Consider the following 19,645-nt stretch of genomic DNA (forward strand, 5'->3'; position numbering starts at 1 on the left):
AGTATAGCATGAAAGCAGCTGAGGGGAAGACCAAGGAATCCGAGATGGTTTCTTGATTAATACAGAACTTACACCTAATATATTAATAATAACTACATCAAACTGGTGCTAAAAATTAGAAACACTTTCCCAAGTTCTGGCTCTGCTAGCCCTCACAAAAAACAAAAAACCTGTTGCTCTGTGAATTTCAGTGTCTCATCAATAAACACAATGGGATGCTTATTGTAATTGTTCCGGTAGCGGATATCTAAATTGCTATTTAAGGAAAGTAAGTTATCACCATTTTTATTAACAGAAATTATACCGACTTCATCTTTATTACTGTAGAATATAGTCTAATAGCTTCCTCCAAAGACAGAGAAGAATCTAAAAGTACTTTAAGAATGTAAAATTTGTGTGATGTCTGTCAAGTTCAGAGGTGACTCAACTCTGACCCTCCAGATGTTGTTGGACTACAGTGTGCATCATCCCTAACTATTGCCTAAGCTGGCTGTGGCTGAAAAGAGTTGTAGTCCAGCAACATCTGGAAGGCCACAGGTTAGCTACTCCTTTTCTAGTTACTGGGGCCTGACGTACTCACCGGTATACTTTAAAAGACTGAACATTCCAAAGATTTACACTTCCATCAGCAGCTCCTGAAACCAAGTACTTGGAATTAGGGGAAAATCGACAAATTCTTACAGGATGCCTACAGGGGTGCTCCAGCACTGCCAGTTTCAGTCCATTTTGAGTTTCCCACAGAACTGTGTTGCCATCCGTAGAACATGAAGCTAAAAGGTTTCCAAAAGGAGAGAAGCAGCAGCAGTGAACAGCATATGTGTGGCCTCTTAGTGGTGAGTAAGGAAGTTCATCAAAACTGCTTAAAGAATACAGACGGATAGATTTATCCAGGGAACATGTAGCCAAATAAGAAGAAGAGAAGGCACAGTAGTTGACATCATCACTATGATCTGTCAAGGTGCAAATTAACTTCACCATTTGGTCATATAAAGTGACCTGAAATAAAGAAGAAAAAGTTATAAGCATTCATAAATGTCTAGATTATGTTCCCCTTTATTATCAGATATTAAGATTAGAAGGTAAATATTTGTCTTTACCACAAAAAATTCAAAAAGATGAAGATACAAACCACTTTAAAAATTGTATTTTACAGCCCAAGGAATCTTGAACATGTGACTCCAAAAGGTGCACAGCATAAATCGTATTTCCTAAATGTAGACACTGTCACCAATGCAGAATATTTATTTGCAAAGACACCCTTGTTCTTGGGACTGCAGTGCAGAAAAGAAACTCACTCCTGCCCTATCCATGGGCCGCTGATACCACCTGCCTCCAAGGAGGAACACCACAGCGAAAGGAAGACCAGCTGGGTCCCATTTATCAAGCAGAGAAGGAGCAACTGATAGCAATTTACTTTCCCCTCCAGGAAAAAAACATTCAGCTCCAACTTCCAGTTGCCATGAGATTACAGAACAGAAGGAAAGCACACTTTGGATCTATCTAAGGCAGTGTTTCCCAAACTTGGGTCTCCAGCTTTTTTGGACTACAACCCCCATCATCCCTAGCTAGCAGTACTAGTGATCAGGGATGATGGGAATTGAACTTTAAAAAAACAGCTGGAGACCCAAGTTTGGGAAACAGTGATCTAAGGGCTGCTGGGTTATGCATTTGTACTACCTGCCTAGATCAGATCGTATTGCTGAGAGTATGAAATTTCAAGAGCTGGTAACTGAATTTGCTTGCCTTCCTCCTCATTCATTTTGTATCATGTATAGGGATAGCAGAAAATTCCACTCTAAGCAGACAAAGGAGCAGAAATTGCAGCCGTCTGCATGTTTGTGGTCAGGAACACATATTAGGCATGTGAATATGATCAGTATTGACTATTTATTTTTTAGCCTGGAAATGATACATAATTAACGACTGTGTCCACCCCTCCCCCCATTTTCTGTAATTTTGTCTCCATCAAAATAAATTGCCTTTACACTGAAACTGTGTGGAATTATGTAATTAAAGACTTCATTAAGGACATGTTTATTTACATTAAATTCAACCATAACAGACAGTAACATGAATAATATAGTTTTTGGCAGAAGCTGAACTGTTCTTCCTCAAGCCAATTTCTCATTCTGAGTGAGATGTGCCATGATTAAATGCTGCAGCCACACCAAAATCCTTCCACATAAAAACCTAGACTCAAAGGAAAAGGATTCTTTCCTACCCAGCCTTCTTCCTCACATTTTTTTGTATGAAAGAGTGTTTAATCAGGTGAGTCCTTCCCACTTACATTCCTAAATGGTACTGTCTAAAAATAACTAGGTCTTCTCTCAGTTCTGTATTTGTAGAAGTGGGAATAATATTGAGCCACTTTACAGGAATGCTGCAAGTAGAATTGAAGTTATGGCTGTACACAATTCTACAATTTTTATTTTAAAAGAGTCTAAAATAATGAACAGTAGCACAAAAAGAACAGCTTTAATCTTCAATACCTGTGACAATAAATGGAATCCTCTAAGCAGCTGGAGTACACACACTTCTTAAATAATTCTTAAATATTTGCTTGGATTCTTCTGGTATGTTAGTCACAGAAGTCTTGCTGGAATAATAAAAATAGCATAAACATTCAAAACAAATTATGGCTCATGTACCTTACCCAGTTGTACAAATACTCAGCATGTGTTCCACACGTCTTGTATGTCTGATGAAATTGTACAGTCATTTATCATCAATTATTTAGATGGCACAGTAATACCAATCAAACGTGAAAACCAGAATACCAAACTCTGATGAGTACTTATCAGACCACCTGATCATGAATACTGACTGTGTTTCAGCTATGATCCATATAGAATCATTTACATCTACCTACCATTTAAAGAACTTTACCTGTGACTAAAGTTGTTTTTTAAGCCCAGTCCTACGAATGTTGACAAAGTACCGTATTTTTCGCACCATAGGACGCACTTTTTCCCCTCCAAAAATGAAGGGGAAATGTGTGTGCGTCCTATGGTGCGAATGCAGGCTTTCGCTGAAGCCTGGAGAGAGGGGTCGGTGCGCACCGACCCCTCACGCTCTCCAGGCTTCGCACACCTCTCCGCAAGCAGCGGGAGCCCAGCGCTGGGCTCCCGCTGCTTGCGGAGAGTTGCCTGCATGCTGAAGCCTGCGCACGCTGAGCTCAGCGCGCCCAGGCTTCGCGGACCTCTGGCAAGTCTCTGCAAGCAGCGGGAGCGCTCCCGCTGCTTGCGGAGAGTTGCCAGCATGCCGAAGCCTGCGCGCGCTGAGCTCAGCGCGCCCAGGCTTCGCGGACCTCTCCGCAAGGAGCGGGAGCGCTCCCGCTGCTTGCGGAGAGTTGCCAGCATGCCGAAGCCTGCGCGCGCTGAGCTCAGCGCGCCCAGGCTTCGCGGACCTCTCCGCAAGGAGCAGGAGCGCTCCCGCTGCTTGCGGAGAGTTGCCAGCATGCCGAAGCCTGCGCGCGCTGAGCTCAGCGCGCCCAGGCTTCGCGGACCTCTCCGCAAGGAGCGCTCCCGCTGCTTGCGGAGAGTTGCCAGCATGCCGAAGCTTGCGCGCGCTGAGCTCAGCGCGCCCAGGCTTCGCGGACCTCTCCACAAGCAGCGGGAGTGCTCCCACGGCTTGCAGAGAGCTGCCTGTTTGGGGGCTGGGGTCGGGGGAAGCTCGAGCTTCCCCCGCCCCAGCCCCGCGCCTGGGGGGGGAATAATTTTTCCCCCTTTATTTCCCCCCAAAAAAATGGGTGCGCCCTATGGTCCGGTGCGCCCTATGGTGCGAAAAATACGGTAAGTCTTGAAGCTAAGAAAACTTGCTAGCCTAGGAGGTAAATCAAATGGAACTCTGAGAACTTAACTGTTGTGTAAACATACTTAGGATTGCACTACATGGCACCTAAGTCTCCCTTCTCCTCCGTATTGTTACAGGAGCCATGTGCTTTGAAATTACTATTACAAAACAGAAAACCATTTCTGTAACTGTAAGGAATATATGATAAGACTCTGAAACACATTAAAGTAAGGTTACCAGTAAGATTTTTTTCAATGAATTTGGGGACACTCTTCAACTTCAGTAGGGATGATAGGATTTTGTCAGGGACTGATTTGTAAATCGGGGGACTGTCCCAGGTAACCTTACATTAAAGGTAACTTTGTTAAATTATTTCCATATATCACAGAGAGAAAAAGACAAAAAGATAGCACTGAGTTCCATATATTGTGCATATGATAGTTTGTATGGATGGACGAAAATTTAGAAATAAATTACAATTCAAGCAGAAATACACATCCCACCAGTGGGGGAAGACTGACTGCTCCCCCTCAACCTGCTGTCCGGGTTTTAAGTGCTGAGGCGCAACTTTTTTACAGCCAAATCCTAACCCTATCTACTCAGAAGGAAATCCTACTGAATTTCCGTGGGAATAAGTGGGGCCAGGACTGCAGCCTATGATTTCCACTTGTCACAATCTCCAAAACTTTGTGCCGGTTGTGGTAAAGCTTTACTAGTATCTTCATTTCAGGAATATGCGGGGGGGTTTTTTCATTCTACATTTTGAGCTCCTTAACAAGCGTGCTTTATGCGAACTGGCTATTTGTTCTCACCAACCTTGAGCACCTGTGACGCGCGCTGATACTCAAATCAACTTCTTTATATGTATCAGTCAGCGGCGCGACCCCATAGAAACATTACCGCGCACCCCCCCTCCAAAAAAACCCCACACCTGGAGCCTGACTGGCCAGGCTTTGAGAGGGCTCAAAACAGCCATCCGTTTGAGAGGAGCCCCGTCCCCTCTGAGGCGCAAACCTCCGTCTCCCCCTCTCCCAGGCAGTGGGGGGCGTAGAAGACGAGAGTAAAGCGACGCCTGCCTAACGCCCCCTAACAGCTCCGAGGGGAATCAAAGAGGCGACGCCTGCGCAAACGACGCCAGGCTTCTCCCCCCCCCCCCCGCTGCTCCCCGTCATTACGCCGCGCGCGCAGCCACCCGCCCGCCCGCCTTTTCAAACTTGAGCGTTCGGTGGCGGCGGTTGGAAGTTGGAAGTTGCCCCGCCGCGCTCCCATTTTCCTTACCTCTTGTCTTGCGGCTGCGCCGAGGGCTCCGCGTCTTCCTCTTGCACCCTGCGCGAGCTTGTAGCTGACGGAGCACAACAACAACACTGTGGCCCCGCGAAGGTCACGTGCGCGCGCGACGCAGGGGGAATTCCACGCCCCCGCCGCCTCCGTGCCTGGAACGCCGGCTCACCTGCGGCCTCGTGACACGCCTCCAACTGGAAGGCGGAAACTGAGGATGCGGGGGGGGGGGGAGAGAGTTGGCGAGCGCGGTGATGTCACCGCTGCCTCCTTTTCAACGCGGCCAAGGAGGGCGTTGGTGGAATAGCATTTTTTCCCCCTCAGGCTGTCGCCTTCCTTGCTCTCTCCAGCCCCCACCTCGCCATTTCACGCCTGCTGCTGGGGGTCCCGGGTTGTGGAGAGAAGGATGCAAGGTCTTCCAGTCTAACGCACATGCCAAATATTGCATTCCTTGTCAACTTCCTGCCCAATTAGGGCGCAGCCTGCCGGAGGTTTGTCATCTCCGCATAATATAGGACAATATTTTTCACATGATAACATGGCCATGTTGTTTTCCATATGCGTACATAGGGAGGGGAGCAATCACGTTTGATCTGACTACAGGTGTGATCGAAAACCATGCATTGCATCATGCAGCTTGCTAGTTGCTATCATACCGCTATACTCGATTTTCTATATACCCCTCAAGCCTTTTATCCAGCTTGCCCAGCGTCTTGCAATTGTGGTGCAATTGACTTCCGACAAGCACACAGAGCGCGAACAAGATTGAGTGTATGGGGGGGGGAGGCTCGTTTAATTTCACTGCACACTTGTGTTGTACTGACAATAAAGGTTTATTATTATTATTATTATTATTGCTGTTCTGAGTACAGAATAATAAGCAAACTAAAGTCACCGTCGGAGGTGATAATATGTGTTTTTGTTAGATGGGTTGCTCTTTTGGCTTGGCATAATTGTTACACAAAAATAAATGGCTGGTTAGGATCTGATTAGATTAAGAACAGAAGAGCCTTAGCATCTCAATTTCCCACAGTGTGGTGGAACAGATGTTTAGAGAAGGCTCCCAAGCAGGAAGTAGAGCAATGGCACTATCACACTAAAGTTCCCCAAACTGGTACTGAGATACAGTATGATCCTGGAGACTAGTACATAGTGATTATGACTAGTAGCAATTGCCTCATGTCCATGAATTTTTCTAATCCTCTTTTTAAAGCCGTGTAAGTTGGTATTTAACTGTGCTGTGAAGTAGTGTTTCCTTTTGTCTGTCCTTGTTCCCCCCCCCACACCATTTGTAATATACACCAGTCGTAAAGTTATTCATACACAGCTGTTTCCCTCCCCCCAATCCCCCCAAGAAGCACCAAAAATTTAATTACATTTAACTTTTAAATCATTTTAAGTTTTTAAACCAAGGTATCATTCCAGAGGCCTATAACCACGTTCTGTCAGTGTTACACTTGTAATGAAACCATGCCATGTTGATTAAAAAATAAGTGATTTTCTTGCCTGTTCAACTCTAGTACATGGGTTCTAAGTTTGTCCATTAAGTCTCAGAGTTGTAAGATCCAGATCCCAAACAAGTCTGCATTTAGAGTCTTCCAATACCTTGCAATAGTAAGCTGTGCAGACTTCATGAGCTGCAAGTACAAGTTTTGTTCCCTCAATGTATGTAAACTACAATAAGCAGTTGCCTGGGTGCCTGTGGTGTCACTTTCAGGCATTTGGGGAAAACATTCTGTTTTCCAGGTGGGCAGAGTGCCATGTAAGTGATACATTTCAAAACAACTTCCAGAGGAACAGTTTTATTATATTTTTGCAGAAAAACAACCAAAAGTCTTGTAGGTCTTGTGACTACTTAGGTGGATTTGCAATTGTTAATTGCCTCTGTGCTTCTACAGTATAATCAAAATTTGTTTTGTGGCTGCTAATACCCAATTATTACTGTTCTAATACTCCTCTGCCAGATGAAATGGCAAAAGTGAATTTTAAAAACTGATATTAAAAAAAAATAACTTTTTTCTTTCTATTAACAACTTTACACTTTTCAGAAGCACTCATTACATTTTTCTAGTACGGAACTTGGCCATAAATATCAGTAAGTCAAGTAGAACAAATCTTCTTGTAAGCCTTTGTATGCTAGAGATAAAAGACTGATTTCTAATTTGGATAAAGTAGAATTAAATATTTCTGAATAATTTACTGAAACTAATTATCCACTCTCCAGTCACATGTATTAGGCAATACAACACAGAAATAAAGCTATTCTACTGCTACATATCTAAAGAGTCTCTAAAAAGCCTTGTAAGAAAAAAATAAATCACTATGAGATTTCCTTGGAACAACAACAAAAACCATTCCATTAGTAGTATTAGACACCACTGAAAGCTTTCTGATTTTGATGCTATAAATACTTTTGCCAGTAAAGGTGAATTATCTTTGACATTTTACTAGTGAAATACCATTATACAAGTGCAGCAGCCCTTGCACTTGGTTTAGTAGAAACACAATCCTACACACCCAGGATAGGGAACCCATGGTCCTTCAGACATTGTTGAACTCCAGCTCCCCTCAGTGAAAATGATAGTTATTGTAATCTAGAAACTTTCAAAGGGCCACAAGTTCACCAATCCTACTAACTGGGATAATGTCCCCAAAATTCAGTAGAGCTTACTTCTGAGTAGACATGTGTAGGATTGTACAACATGTAAGAATGAGCCTCAGAACTGAAGCATAGACCAGGAGACGCTATATAATATAATGGATGTACACATACGGAAAATGACTCTGCCTATCAAGAAGTTCCAATAAAGTTTCTGAGCCTTTTGAACCACGAGGCCTTTGGTTTAGTCCTGCTGTAGCACTCACATAATTGAGTAATTCCAACTAGTATTGGGCTTCCATTAGCCAGCATTGTTATTTCAGACAAGCCTGAATGTGCTTTGGCGCAACTTCACAGAACGGGTACCACAATCAAAAGCCATTTTAGCTTAGCTCTTTCCAGATCCTTTCCTTACTATCTCCTATTCACAACTGCTGGAGGTGGGGTGAGGGAGATCTCGCTGCTAATTAGCAGCATTTTATTTGTTTATTTAAAAAAAATTACTATAATGTATAGGGAATTAAAATAACCAAGAAAAAAAAACTGGTTTGCAAAACAGTCTTTTATTGTATCCGTGCCACACATACTAGTGAAAAATAACACTCCTAAAAAAAAGAGAATGCTACCTTTTCCACAACGTTTTGTTTTAAATGAAACTTCAAGTACTCTTACATAGGTACAAAAAAAAATTCTGATCTATTTGCCTCCAACAGGCCACCACAACACACAGTAGATAAAACACAGTGGTTACAAATGTCTTTTTGTTATTTCTGTGGCAAGGCAAATGGAGGGAAATGTTTTTATGAAAAAATACTGTGTGCGTAGGAAATTGTCACAATTTTATTCCACATGGATACAAATGATTATACTTGAATCTGAGGCCCTGGTGGCTTGAAATTATATAACAAAATAGAAAAATGGAAAACTAATATCCCCTACACCCTGTTTTAAAGGCAGGCACTACAAAGATTAAGGAGACTCCACAGTGTTGGTAGAGGATAATTACTGTACAAGCCATATATCTATAATTACCTTAAAACTAAAATAAAATGCTACAGTCCTTCTAAGGCATAAACAATAATGTCTGCAAACAATATGTACACATCATACATATTTAAAACAAGACTTAATATAAACAATAATGAACAGTATATACATATGTCTCATTTTCTTCACTGTCTTGAAATACAATTTAACTACACAAGTGATGCAGCAACATATATATAAATGTACTTGTAACTCTACAGTAAAGTTTAATTTTTCGTGCTTTTTACAGCACATCAGTGTAAACAGTTTTACTTGGCTTTGTTTTATATTTTAAAACATTCCTTGTTGTATTTTCAAGATTTAAAGCAATTTTATTTTCTAATTCTTCCTTTTCACAGAAAACGAAGAGTCTGGATGCTATTTAATCATAAATAATTCATAAAATTAAATACATTTACTAAAAAATAAACTACAAAGTAAAAAAAAATGAAAAATAGATATTTATTGAAAGGGAAAAGAGAACATTTTTCCCCAAGTAGAGCTCTGGTGGTTGAATATTCAGTGCGTTTTGATATATTTTAAATTGCTATTGCACTATTACACCCCTTATGTTTAAATTCTTTGGGTGTGCTTCCCTGTTCTACCTAAAATAGTTTGATAAAACACACAAACCAAGAACCAAGGGCCATGGTTGCTGTAGGAGTGAAGCCTTAGGAATTAGTACCACTCCCCAGTGATACTTTAAGGAAAAATAAAACAGTCATTAGTTATGCATGTGCCTTGTACTTTAATGTAAATACAGTTCACATTGCTGGTCTCATTTATCCTCATTTAATAAAAGAAAACATGTTGGACTGTGATCACTTCAGCTCACTTTGAAAATCTCTGTCCATTTTTTTTCAAAATGTTTCCTCATGTTGTGGCCAGCCCGGCCTATGTCAGAATCATCTTCATTAAATGTTTCACAGTTGTCAAACACAAGCCTGACATCTACAGCAAAGGCTTCAAGATTAGGATACCTGAAATATCAAAGAGAGCAAAATTTCCTTAAAATACAGAACGGAAGCAAAGGATCTAAAACCTTCACCAAGGAGGAAAGATATAACAGGATTAATTCAGAACGGCACTTTGTTCATCTTAGATTTAGTCTCACTTCTTCGCTACGTGTTATCTTAAACAAAGCAGGTGCTGAATGATACAGGCACCACAGCTTTCAATGAAAGTAAAACTGAGCACACCTGGTTCGGGTCCATCCAAATGAACAGAAAGCCCATAAACGTCTGAAGTTTTAATGCAGTATGGGCAGCCATTTTACCCTAAATAGCTCCAAAACCTGAGACAGAATGGGGCCCAAGTCATTTCCAGGATTTTATGGATTCAGCATCACCACAGCCCCCTTTTGAGAACAAACTGCCACCCCTAGTACCCACACATTAGACTGGGCATGCATGTTATCTATCTGTTGCTTTGCAACAGATACTCCAGCCCTGACAAAAGCATACCCTTTTATGCCTGCACAGGATGTGGTACAGAAGCTCCTCCATTTGGTTTGTATGACTGCAGCAGCAACTTAGTCTGCCTCTTAAATATCTATGGCTTCATCCTGAACAGTGGCCTGGCGTAAATGGTCATTAGCACAACTCCCGGAATCAATTGCACTTTTGGTCCACCTCGCCAGCCATTGGAGCTGGGCACTGGCTGGCCGATTGTCTACTCTTCCACCTACAAATCCTCTCAGCACCCCAGATTGTTCACCCAGTGTTCTGTTTCAGTAACGGGGGGAAACTCGGAAATCTGATTTTACCCAATTATTAAATAAAAAAAAGTTGATGCAATATTACATTGACATTTGGGGGGGGGCGGGGGAATGGCACTTCCTTTGATTTTTACTTACTGTCCATTACTTAGCTTCTCTCGAATGGTGGAAAAATCCATGGGTTTCTTTATAACTTTCCTATAACCGGGAACAAGTTTCAAGTTTACAGGAAGCAGGAAAGGCCATGCATCTTCATGAGTTTCCAATTCAGACAGCAGAACGCTAAGAAAGGCACACGCAAAAACAATCAATTGCTGAACAGCTTGGTGCCTCACACGATATTGTCTATCTATACTTATCTATAAATATGAATGCTGCCTGCTGTGAAACACACTGTACCAGTAGATAATAATTAAGTTTTATTTAGATTTTTAAAGCAAAGTTTCAAAGATAAAACATATTACTTGGGAGGAGAAATGAAAAGTAGAAGAGATTTCCACTAGTGGATGATGATGATGATGATTAAAATTTGTATAATGCAGAGGAGGAAAGGTGCTGAAAGCTTAAATCTCAACAGGAAGTGATCTTACCATGACAATGTCCCCCACTTTCAGATCACCCTCTTCCTGCCCAGCCAAGAAAACAAGGTTCGGAATTTGACCTGTGACAATTGTTGGACCTAGGACATGTTGGGACAGCCCCATGACTGTCATGGCAGCCATGATGTCCAGAGCCATCCCAGAGTTAACTGCTTCGGCATGGATGTTGAAGTTCTCCAACCTCAGCAGTCTGGGAGTCCTCAACGCTGCCTCTGAAACTACTGGGCAGTGAGGCAGGAAGTAAACCAGCAGATTGCCTAATCTGTCACTAACTGCCCATGCCATGTACCCCTTGCCAGGCCTTCCCTCCCTTCGCCTTCCACAGTAATTGGGGTCCCCCCTTGCTCTCTCCAGATCCTCTCTTCGCAGGCACACTTTATGCCCCTTAATATGCAAAACAACAACAATCAAAAATTTAAAGGCACACAATTTTAAAAAGCAGTTAAAAACAATTTTAAACATTTTAAACAAGTAGGGCAAGACCATACCCCGAGAAAATGATGTTATGGGGGTGGCATTTGTTCTTGCCTCCTCCCAAAGTAGGTTATCTCCCTTGGGGGCATTTCTGCCCCCATTGGCCCCGCTCCTCTGGTAGACTGAACGCAGGTGGCCTCTCAATCAGTCCGTCAGCAGGGGGAGGGGGAGACTTCCCTCTGCCGGCCAAAGGTGCAAAAAGGCCAGCTTCCTCAAGAGGAGGAATAATTCCAGGAGCTGTGGAGGAGGGCCAGATGAACAGGCTCACCTTCTCCACTGATGGTCTCTGGCTGCTGCTACCTTCAAGAATGGATTGCCAATTCTCTGGATATCTGGAGCCAACCAGCTGTCAGAGCCTGGACAGCTGATCTGTACTATCAGATGACCTTCAAAAGAGCTGGCTCAGGCAGAAATTACATGAGATGTTTACCTCACTCACGTATAAAATGAATAGGTGCCCCCCCTTTTAAGAACAAAAGGGACACAGGGGGGTGGGGTGGGAAGAGCCACGCTTATCTTCATGGAGACCATCACCCAAACACCATTTTCTCCACATCAGGCTGGGTAGCAGGGAGGTAGAATGATGAAGTTCATTCATTCAAGCTTTTACTCTACCACTGGGGTCTCCTCCACCTCTTTCTTACAAATGACTGGGACAGACCCAGGTTTAAACAAATAGGTCATCTGCTGCAGCACTGTGTGTACTTGGAGGGTTTCAACTTGCCCATAAACAAAATTTAAAATGAATATACCCAGCCAGCCAATACCTGCATATAGCCATGTCCTTAGATTCATCACGTTTAGCTTTCTTCACAGGAGAAACACTTTCCTGTTTTGTTGGGCTAATAGAAATATTTTCATCCATCTTTCTCTTCTTAGAGTCCATTTTCCCTCTTTTAACAGAGCTGCTTGTAGATGCAGAGTCCTCTTCTTCCACTTCTGCTGCTAATGGCAGTTTCTTGCCTTTCTTATGCTCGTTGCTTTTCTTCCCTTTGATCTGATTTTTTTTCACTTTTAAAGTTTGACCACTTGCCTGTAGCAGGAAGAAAAAAATCCCAATAAATGAAGACAAAAACCTAATGGCCAAGCAAACATGCTTGGAATGCTTCCCCCCCCCCCCCCCCCCGCTAAGGTGAATCTAGGCACATCACTGTTTTCTTTTCACACGCCCCTTCCAGGATGCCCTCCTACCAAGAAAATTTATCGGCCCTTAGAAATGATGGGCATATTCTTACTGCATTTACCCTATAAGTCAGTGGCCAGAATCAAAAGCACCATAGGCAAAGGCTCTGCTTCTACAAGGGGGCTTTTCAGCTCCTCTGTCCAGCAGAAGGTTCCCTTCCCCCTGCCTTCCAAAAACCCTGAAGCAGGATCCTATGAGACACAAGGACTGCTGGTGGAAATAAATATCCCTTTTCCTGTGCACATACTGGTGCTTCCTGCTTGTGAATGGGGAGGGCAGGGAGATGTTACATCTGGTCTGTTTAAAAATACATGAATATTTCAGACAGCAAAATATTTGGGTGGCGGTAAAAGAGAGCTTGATTTATAGAATCCTCTTAAAACCAGGCCAGTTTCAAGGCCACTCTAGAGTTCTACAGACATTGCCAGACATATTCCCTTTTTCTCAGAGTGTTCAGTCTTCAAAGGAAAAAAATTAATCACTATAACTGTTGTGACGATTCAACACCGCTCTATCAACCTTAAACAAAGGCTGTAAATTTGCAGTAAACAACAATGTACCAAATGGAAGCATGTAAATGGAGGTCTGTTTAACATTTTTACTTTAGATGTGGAACAAAGAGCACACTAATTAAACAGGCGATTGATACTAAAATGGAAGAAGCTGCAAATGAAAAGGAGACCAAAGGGGGTAAAAACCACCAATAGACCCAGACAGATTACAAAACAATGCTTAAGAAAGCTAAGAAGTGAGATTCTATGTGACAAAATAAAGAGCCGTATTCATCTGAATCCAAATAGCTTAACCATGCTGTTCAGCATAAAATGGGGGGGGGGGCGTTTTGAGATCAGATAAAATATTATACAAAAGTTATGGCTAGAAAAACACACCCCATGATTTAAGGTTATATACACAAAAACATGCAATCAATTAAGGATAATAGCAGATGTCTCCCAGGAATAAAAGACATTTAAAATAACTATTAATTGTAAAGATCCATGTTTTTTACATGAAATAATAACAAAAGCCTTGTAGCACCTTAAAGACTCACAAATATATTACGGAATAAGCACTCATGGACTACAGTGCACTGCAGAACATCACAGACAATCTTGCTTCTTTGCTACATCCACCTTCATTATAAATGTGGATAAAGGAGGGTTTGCTCTATGCATAAATTGGGAGATATCCAACTTTACTCATGCTCAGAGAAGATCCACTATTCCAATGAGACTTTTGTGAATATAACTTAGTTGGATCCATCACTCATAGCAATAAAAAGAAAAATACATTCCTTAACACTTAACTTGTCTATTGCATTTTCTCTCTTGCCACTTAGGAAGTGTTCCCTTTTACACACTATATATTGTTATGGACACAAAACATTTTGCATGTACTGTACCTCTAAAAAAAACTGTTTAGGGAAGCTTTTAATATCTGAAGGACTATTGTATTTTAATATTTTGTTGGAAGCCATCCAGAGTGGCTGGGGAAACCCAGCCAGATGGGCAGAATATACATAATAAATAATAATAATAATAATAATAATAATAATAATAATAATAATTATTATTATTATTATTATTATTATTATTATTATTATTATTATTATATTTGAAGAGGTCCTGAATGGCAATAGGAAAATGCAGAAGACAAATTGTGTAGATATATCTAAATTTCTTAGTTATCATTTTCTAATCCTAAATTCACTTTTCCAACATTTCCATGTCTGTTTGCAATTATAAAAAAACCCCTCAGAAATTACATCAGTATTTTAGCACGTTTCACCTAATGTTCATTTTTTGCATGCAATTTCCCTTAATATACAATTTTTACAAGCAATGCTCATAATATACAGTGGTACCTCGGGTTAAGAACTTAATTTGTTCCGGAGGTCCGTTCTTAACCTGAAACTGTTCTTAACCTGAAGCACCACTTTAGCTAATGGGGCCTCCTGCTGCCGCCGCACCGCTGGAGCACGATTTCTGTTCTCATCCTGAAGCAAAGGTCTTAACCCAAGGTACTATTTCTGGGTTAACGGAGTCTGTAACCTGAAGCGTATGTAACCTGAAGCGTATGTAACCCGAGGTACCGCTGTAATTCATTTTGTATGCTATTTTCACTTATATATGCATTTTTTATAATCCTCTGTTGTTGGGAGAACTACAGTACATTATAAATTCAGAAAAGGATAGCTGTATTTCAGTTCACACATTCATTTCCAGAGGTGCAAATTAGCTAGATTTGCATTAAAATGTGAACTGAGCCAAATTTATTCCCAGTACTTATTTGCCAAACACGTGACTATTTTTTCAATGAAGTAGCAGCTTGAATGGATGTTGCTTCAACACACAATGGCCTATATCCAGAGGAATGTGCACGGTTCCCACACACATCAGAATGATTGTCAGAGGATATTTATGCTTCTTCAGAAACAACCCCACAATATAAATAAAGCAGCACTTAATGCCAAGCACAGAACCTCCTGCAGCCAATCAGAAGCTGTGGAAGCCCTGTTGGACATTCAGGCTCCAAAAGAATGTACACAATCCGGAACAATCACTTTGCAGCATTCAGGAGCCAAAACGTCCGAGTTCCAGGGCGTTCGGGACCCAAGGTACGACTTTACTTATCAACAGGTTCACAAGATAAAATTACAATATAAAAACACAAAATAATCAAAATATAAACAGAAACAGCAAAAAAACCCCACCCACCCCCAATAAATACAGTTTAAAGCAATTGAAACCCATTTTTAAAACATTTAAAAACACAATTAAAAAGCAGTTTAAAAGAATGTAAACAGTACTCTCTGCTGGGCAGAGAATTACCAGATAGGGAAGCATTTGTTCAATTTCTCCCCACGTTTTCAAGTCTTCCATGTATCATAGATGAAAAACAGAGGCATGTGTGAATGGTCACCCTATCAGAACATTTAATTTCTTTATGGACAGCTAAGTTTTGCAGAGTCTATGTGCAATTACTGCATGCATGGCAACTGCTGGAAAGCAACAGAACACTGAACTGGAGAATTTCCAAGGATTCGCCTTTAAGTTAGAATTACCTTTGCTATGCAGGCGGGACAAAACCAGTCACCATCTGGAATAGTACTGATCTTGGGTCTATGGCAGTAGGTATGGCAGCCTTTGTCACAACCATCACAAAGGAGAAGAAGCTCCTCGTTATCTCCTTTCCGACATATTTGGCAGTACTACAATACAGGGGAAATACTTTAATTATGGCATGTAGAAACATTCTATGCACGTATTAGAGAATAAAATGCCATTGAAAACTTAAGAAATTCTGAGTGTCTAAGGTTATACGGCTTGTTTACACCAAGTGTGGAGCCAGAGAAGTAGAGAAATGGCCAGTCAATCAAACATTTTTCCTTTCAATTTTTCTCTTTATTATAGACTACATTATAGACTAAATAATATATTTATTACAGATTAAACGCTCTGCTAGGGATTCGCTCTTTACTTTAGGACTGCTCAGCGTGGGGGAATTTTAGGAATTTAAATAGTTTTGTAACTTTGAACAGTATTATTTCCCAAGACACTTAACACGGACATTCTACTGTATAGTGTGACTGCATCATACACATGGGTTACATTCCAGGGATGGCATGTATACACAAAAATGCATATACTCAAACCACCCCTGAGTGAGCATCCTTACCTTCTGGACCTGGCACATTGAGAGGGCCTTACCTCCACCCCCCCGCCCAGCTTAGGCCTGCTCAGCGCATGGGCTCTGAGATTCTCTCGCGAGATCTTACAGGGCCACTTTAGTTCTCGGGACACCTCAGGAGAGCATCCCAGAGCACACGCACCAAGTGGGACTTGCCCGGTAAGCAAGGCAGAGGAGCTTAAAAGATCTTTCTATGCCAGGAAAACACAGTGCAAAAAAAGCTTTTAAGCTCATTTAATTTGCGTGGTGTCAACTGCCTGGACTTTCAACTGCACAAGGCTTAAATCACACAAGTTAACTGCGCATTGGACTCAGCACGTGTAGTTCTGCTGGTGCAACAGGATTTCTGTTTCCAGTCCCTCCCACCATGCACCCCCAACATCTGCTCTAGAGTGTCCCCCAACCCCCCGGAGCTGATTTTTCGGGCACACATGGGGCTGGATGGGACAGGAGAGAGGGGTAGGTCTTGCACATACGGAAGACCATCGCACCAGCAGAGCTGCAGCAATGGATATGTCCCTACGTATTTTTGCTATTCTCCCTTATTCTGATATGGAATCTAGGAAAAGTGTGCTACTCCTTTTTCATCTTTTGTTAGATTTGCAATAATTAGGTCAGACAAAAAAGCGAATGCGACTGTAATCAGACTAACGTAGGCGGGGGGAAATCAGGGGGAAAGCACTAGGAAATTTCAGATTATCAACATGTGGATAGTGAACAGGGTCCACTGTGCAGAAAGTAGATGTGCATTAAAGAACACCAGCAATTCCAGTATCCTCAGTATTTTTTTTTCATTTGGCCAAAACATGAAGTAAATACAGTAGATGCTGATTTCAGAAGCCACACATCTAATTTCAACAGATCTAAATGCCAGAGACCACATGCTATTCTGTGCACAGAGCTCGTCTCCTGATATGCCTCATGGCAAAGTTAGGGAATTATGAAAATAACATGCAGAACCCAATGCAACAAAGCAGTCTTTTTTGAGTGTTTGAGGTTTAACTAGGGAATGACAATTTTGTGTGGACTGCTCAAGTCCTGGAGCTCAACTCAGAAGATCCCCATGCTAGCGCTAAAGAGTCACAATTGTCATCAGTCCCAGTAGTAAAAATAGGGGTGTTCACTTGCTGTTAAACAGAAGCAATGTTTACACTTTGGGAATGTGATGGGATTCCCCCCCCCCCCAATTTCGTTTTAATCTCAGTGGAGAAACACAGTACAGAAACTATACCATTTATAATGCCAGTGGAAAACTGTCTTAAGGTAAGAGGCAGCAATATTTACTTATTTACTGGCCATTGCCCATAATATAGATAAAATGTATGCTGGTAACTTCTTGGGTTATGTTATCAGGTAAACAGTAGGTTTATAAGTTTACAGTAAGTATAAAAGTTGGAGAAAGAATTAGTTAATTCAACAATTCATATATTTCCATTGTTTAATTGTTAGCATTTCCCATTCATTGCTATAGTATAAAAAGCTTAATTTTCAGAAATCTGATGCCCAGGATTCATGCAAAATCTCTTTACATGCATTTGCATGCCTTTCATGAATATGCAATTAACACAGCAGTGCTTGTTAATTTGTCATTTCTATGCGGAGACGGACATTTCAGCCTGTGCGCCTGTACACTCGTCCAATCTGCACATACAGTTGTATTAAGTGGGCATGCAAAGAAGCCATGCACATCTTTTAAGCATGTACTTTGCATCTCATCTTTCTGAAAAAGCCTTTAATTGCAGTCTTTGACACTGAATCCCCATAATGGCAACACAGAAGGGGTCATTTTTTCATTAGCATGGTGACCTCTCCAAGAGAGAGGCACAGAAATGGCCATTCTAGCTTTTGGTTTTTGGAATACTAAGGTCAAAATATACCAGCAGAAGGGCTATTTGTCATAAGAAAGTTCAGAATGCTGAATTTGGCTACAAGAGAGCACAGCATGTGAATCAATGTAAAATGCACAATTTAACTTTTGTATTTTTCACAGGCAGCAATGAAAGATACACTATCAATTGAGGTATCTGGAAAAGGAGGAAAATAGGATACGTAAAAATCAGTTCACAACACTTACAACTTTCATAATAGATTTTTCCCATGCTATTGATTTCTGTAACTGCTGAATGCACAGAGCTACCTGTGCAGCACTGCGAGCTTCTGACAATGCCCTTCTCCATACCCTTAGCCCTGGAGCAATATCCTCTTCCATTCTGCATTGAAATATAGAGAAATTAAGCAGGTCACATCCATTTTCATCAGTTTCTGAACGTGGAACAATCATTGTCACATCGAAAGCCAAGCAATGACAAAAACGTACACAGCCAGTAAGGGTAATAAGGCTTAAGCAACTAAATTTGATGTAGTGCACAGACTGTGGCTACGTGCCTCAAAGCTTAGTCACAACCAGTTAAATGTAGGATAACTTTGCAGGATTAACATACATAACAGGGGGAAAATAAATCTTACAAAGCACCATGCATAATAACGTGATCCGTGTGGATCAAAGACATACAAGAAGATACATAGATAAACACACAATAGAAAATAGGCTCCAATTAGCAAAGAAGCACAATAATTTTTCAAGTTAATCTCAATAACCTACCCGTCACCATCACCACTAACGGATGGTGCAGGAGCAGGGACAGTAACTGTGCCCACATTATCCAGTTTGATCTGAATGGTGGTACTTAAGGGGCTCTTCAGATACCTTCGCTCTATGTTCCGCTCCAAGTCAGCAAGTCTGGTTACAGCTATATCTAGAGGGTTGTCACTCTTCCGTTCTAGAGTACTGCTACTGCCTTCTTCTCCACCAGCACAATCACCATCACGCTTCTTGTGTAATTTAGTAATTGATTTATGTTCATAATATACCAGGTCTTCCCTTTCCGATGCAGGATCAGGGCACATCCAACCCTACATTTCAATAGAAAGGTTTCACATGTTTGTTTGCTACTGTAACCACCTAAGAATGATCAGTGGATTGTTTGCTTGAGTTAGCCCTTACACTGCACTTCTGTTTCCAAATGCTCTCCAGGAGACCAGAAGCTTCTTTCCTGTTTTGCTTCGACTGGGATAACGTTTACTTTTAAAGAACAGAGCTTTACAGCAGCAGTATTCTCTCTTACATTGTTTTGCACAAAACAGGCCATCAGTAAGACAAATCTTACATGAATGGTGCCCCTGGATCACACCCACAAGCCACTCACAGCATGGAAAGAACATACCTAACTCAAGGGCCAGCTTCACAGTTCTGGCAACTTGTACCTTTTTAAAACCCTGCAATAATT

The 19,645-nt window shown here is 41.5% G+C and overlaps 2 protein-coding genes across 21 annotated transcripts in view; both read right to left on the reverse strand.

Annotated features, from left to right (window-relative positions):
- Positions 1 to 5,593, reverse strand: part of WDSUB1 (WD repeat, sterile alpha motif and U-box domain containing 1) — a 45,262-nt gene extending 39,669 nt beyond the window's left edge. For 3 of the 5 annotated variants that reach the window (XR_014172647.1, XM_081929248.1, XM_081929247.1), the window contains exons 1-2: positions 2,490 to 2,580; positions 581 to 996 (exon numbers count right to left, since the gene is read on the reverse strand). Coding sequence is in view for 3 of the 5 variants with exons in the window: in XM_081929248.1 (XP_081785374.1) it covers positions 581 to 978 (398 nt within the window). In the remaining 2 variants the exon portion in view is untranslated. Of the gene's footprint in view, positions 1 to 580; positions 997 to 2,489; positions 2,581 to 5,070 lie in introns of those variants that run through there. The other 2 variants (XM_081929249.1, XM_081929250.1) reach the window with 2 other exon arrangements.
- A 2,620-nt stretch (positions 5,594 to 8,213) lies between these two features.
- Positions 8,214 to 19,645, reverse strand: part of BAZ2B (bromodomain adjacent to zinc finger domain 2B) — a 183,649-nt gene continuing 172,217 nt past the window's right edge. For 12 of the 16 annotated variants that reach the window (XM_081928242.1, XM_081928237.1, XM_081928243.1 and 9 more), the window contains 6 exons: positions 18,961 to 19,271; positions 18,433 to 18,568; positions 15,733 to 15,879; positions 12,253 to 12,518; positions 10,551 to 10,694; positions 8,214 to 9,675 (listed from right to left, as the gene is read on the reverse strand). In XM_081928242.1, the coding sequence (XP_081784368.1) occupies positions 9,522 to 9,675; positions 10,551 to 10,694; positions 12,253 to 12,518; positions 15,733 to 15,879; positions 18,433 to 18,568; positions 18,961 to 19,271 (1,158 nt within the window). In that variant the 3' untranslated portion in view covers positions 8,214 to 9,521. The remainder of the gene's footprint in view (positions 9,676 to 10,550; positions 10,695 to 12,252; positions 12,519 to 15,732; positions 15,880 to 18,432; positions 18,569 to 18,960; positions 19,272 to 19,645) is intronic. The other 4 variants (XM_081928236.1, XM_081928235.1, XM_081928234.1 and 1 more) reach the window with 1 other exon arrangement.

The sequence above is a fragment of the Podarcis melisellensis genome (genome assembly GCF_964234715.1).
Source record: "Podarcis melisellensis genome assembly, chromosome: 1".
Lineage (NCBI taxonomy): Eukaryota > Metazoa > Chordata > Lepidosauria > Squamata > Lacertidae > Podarcis > Podarcis melisellensis.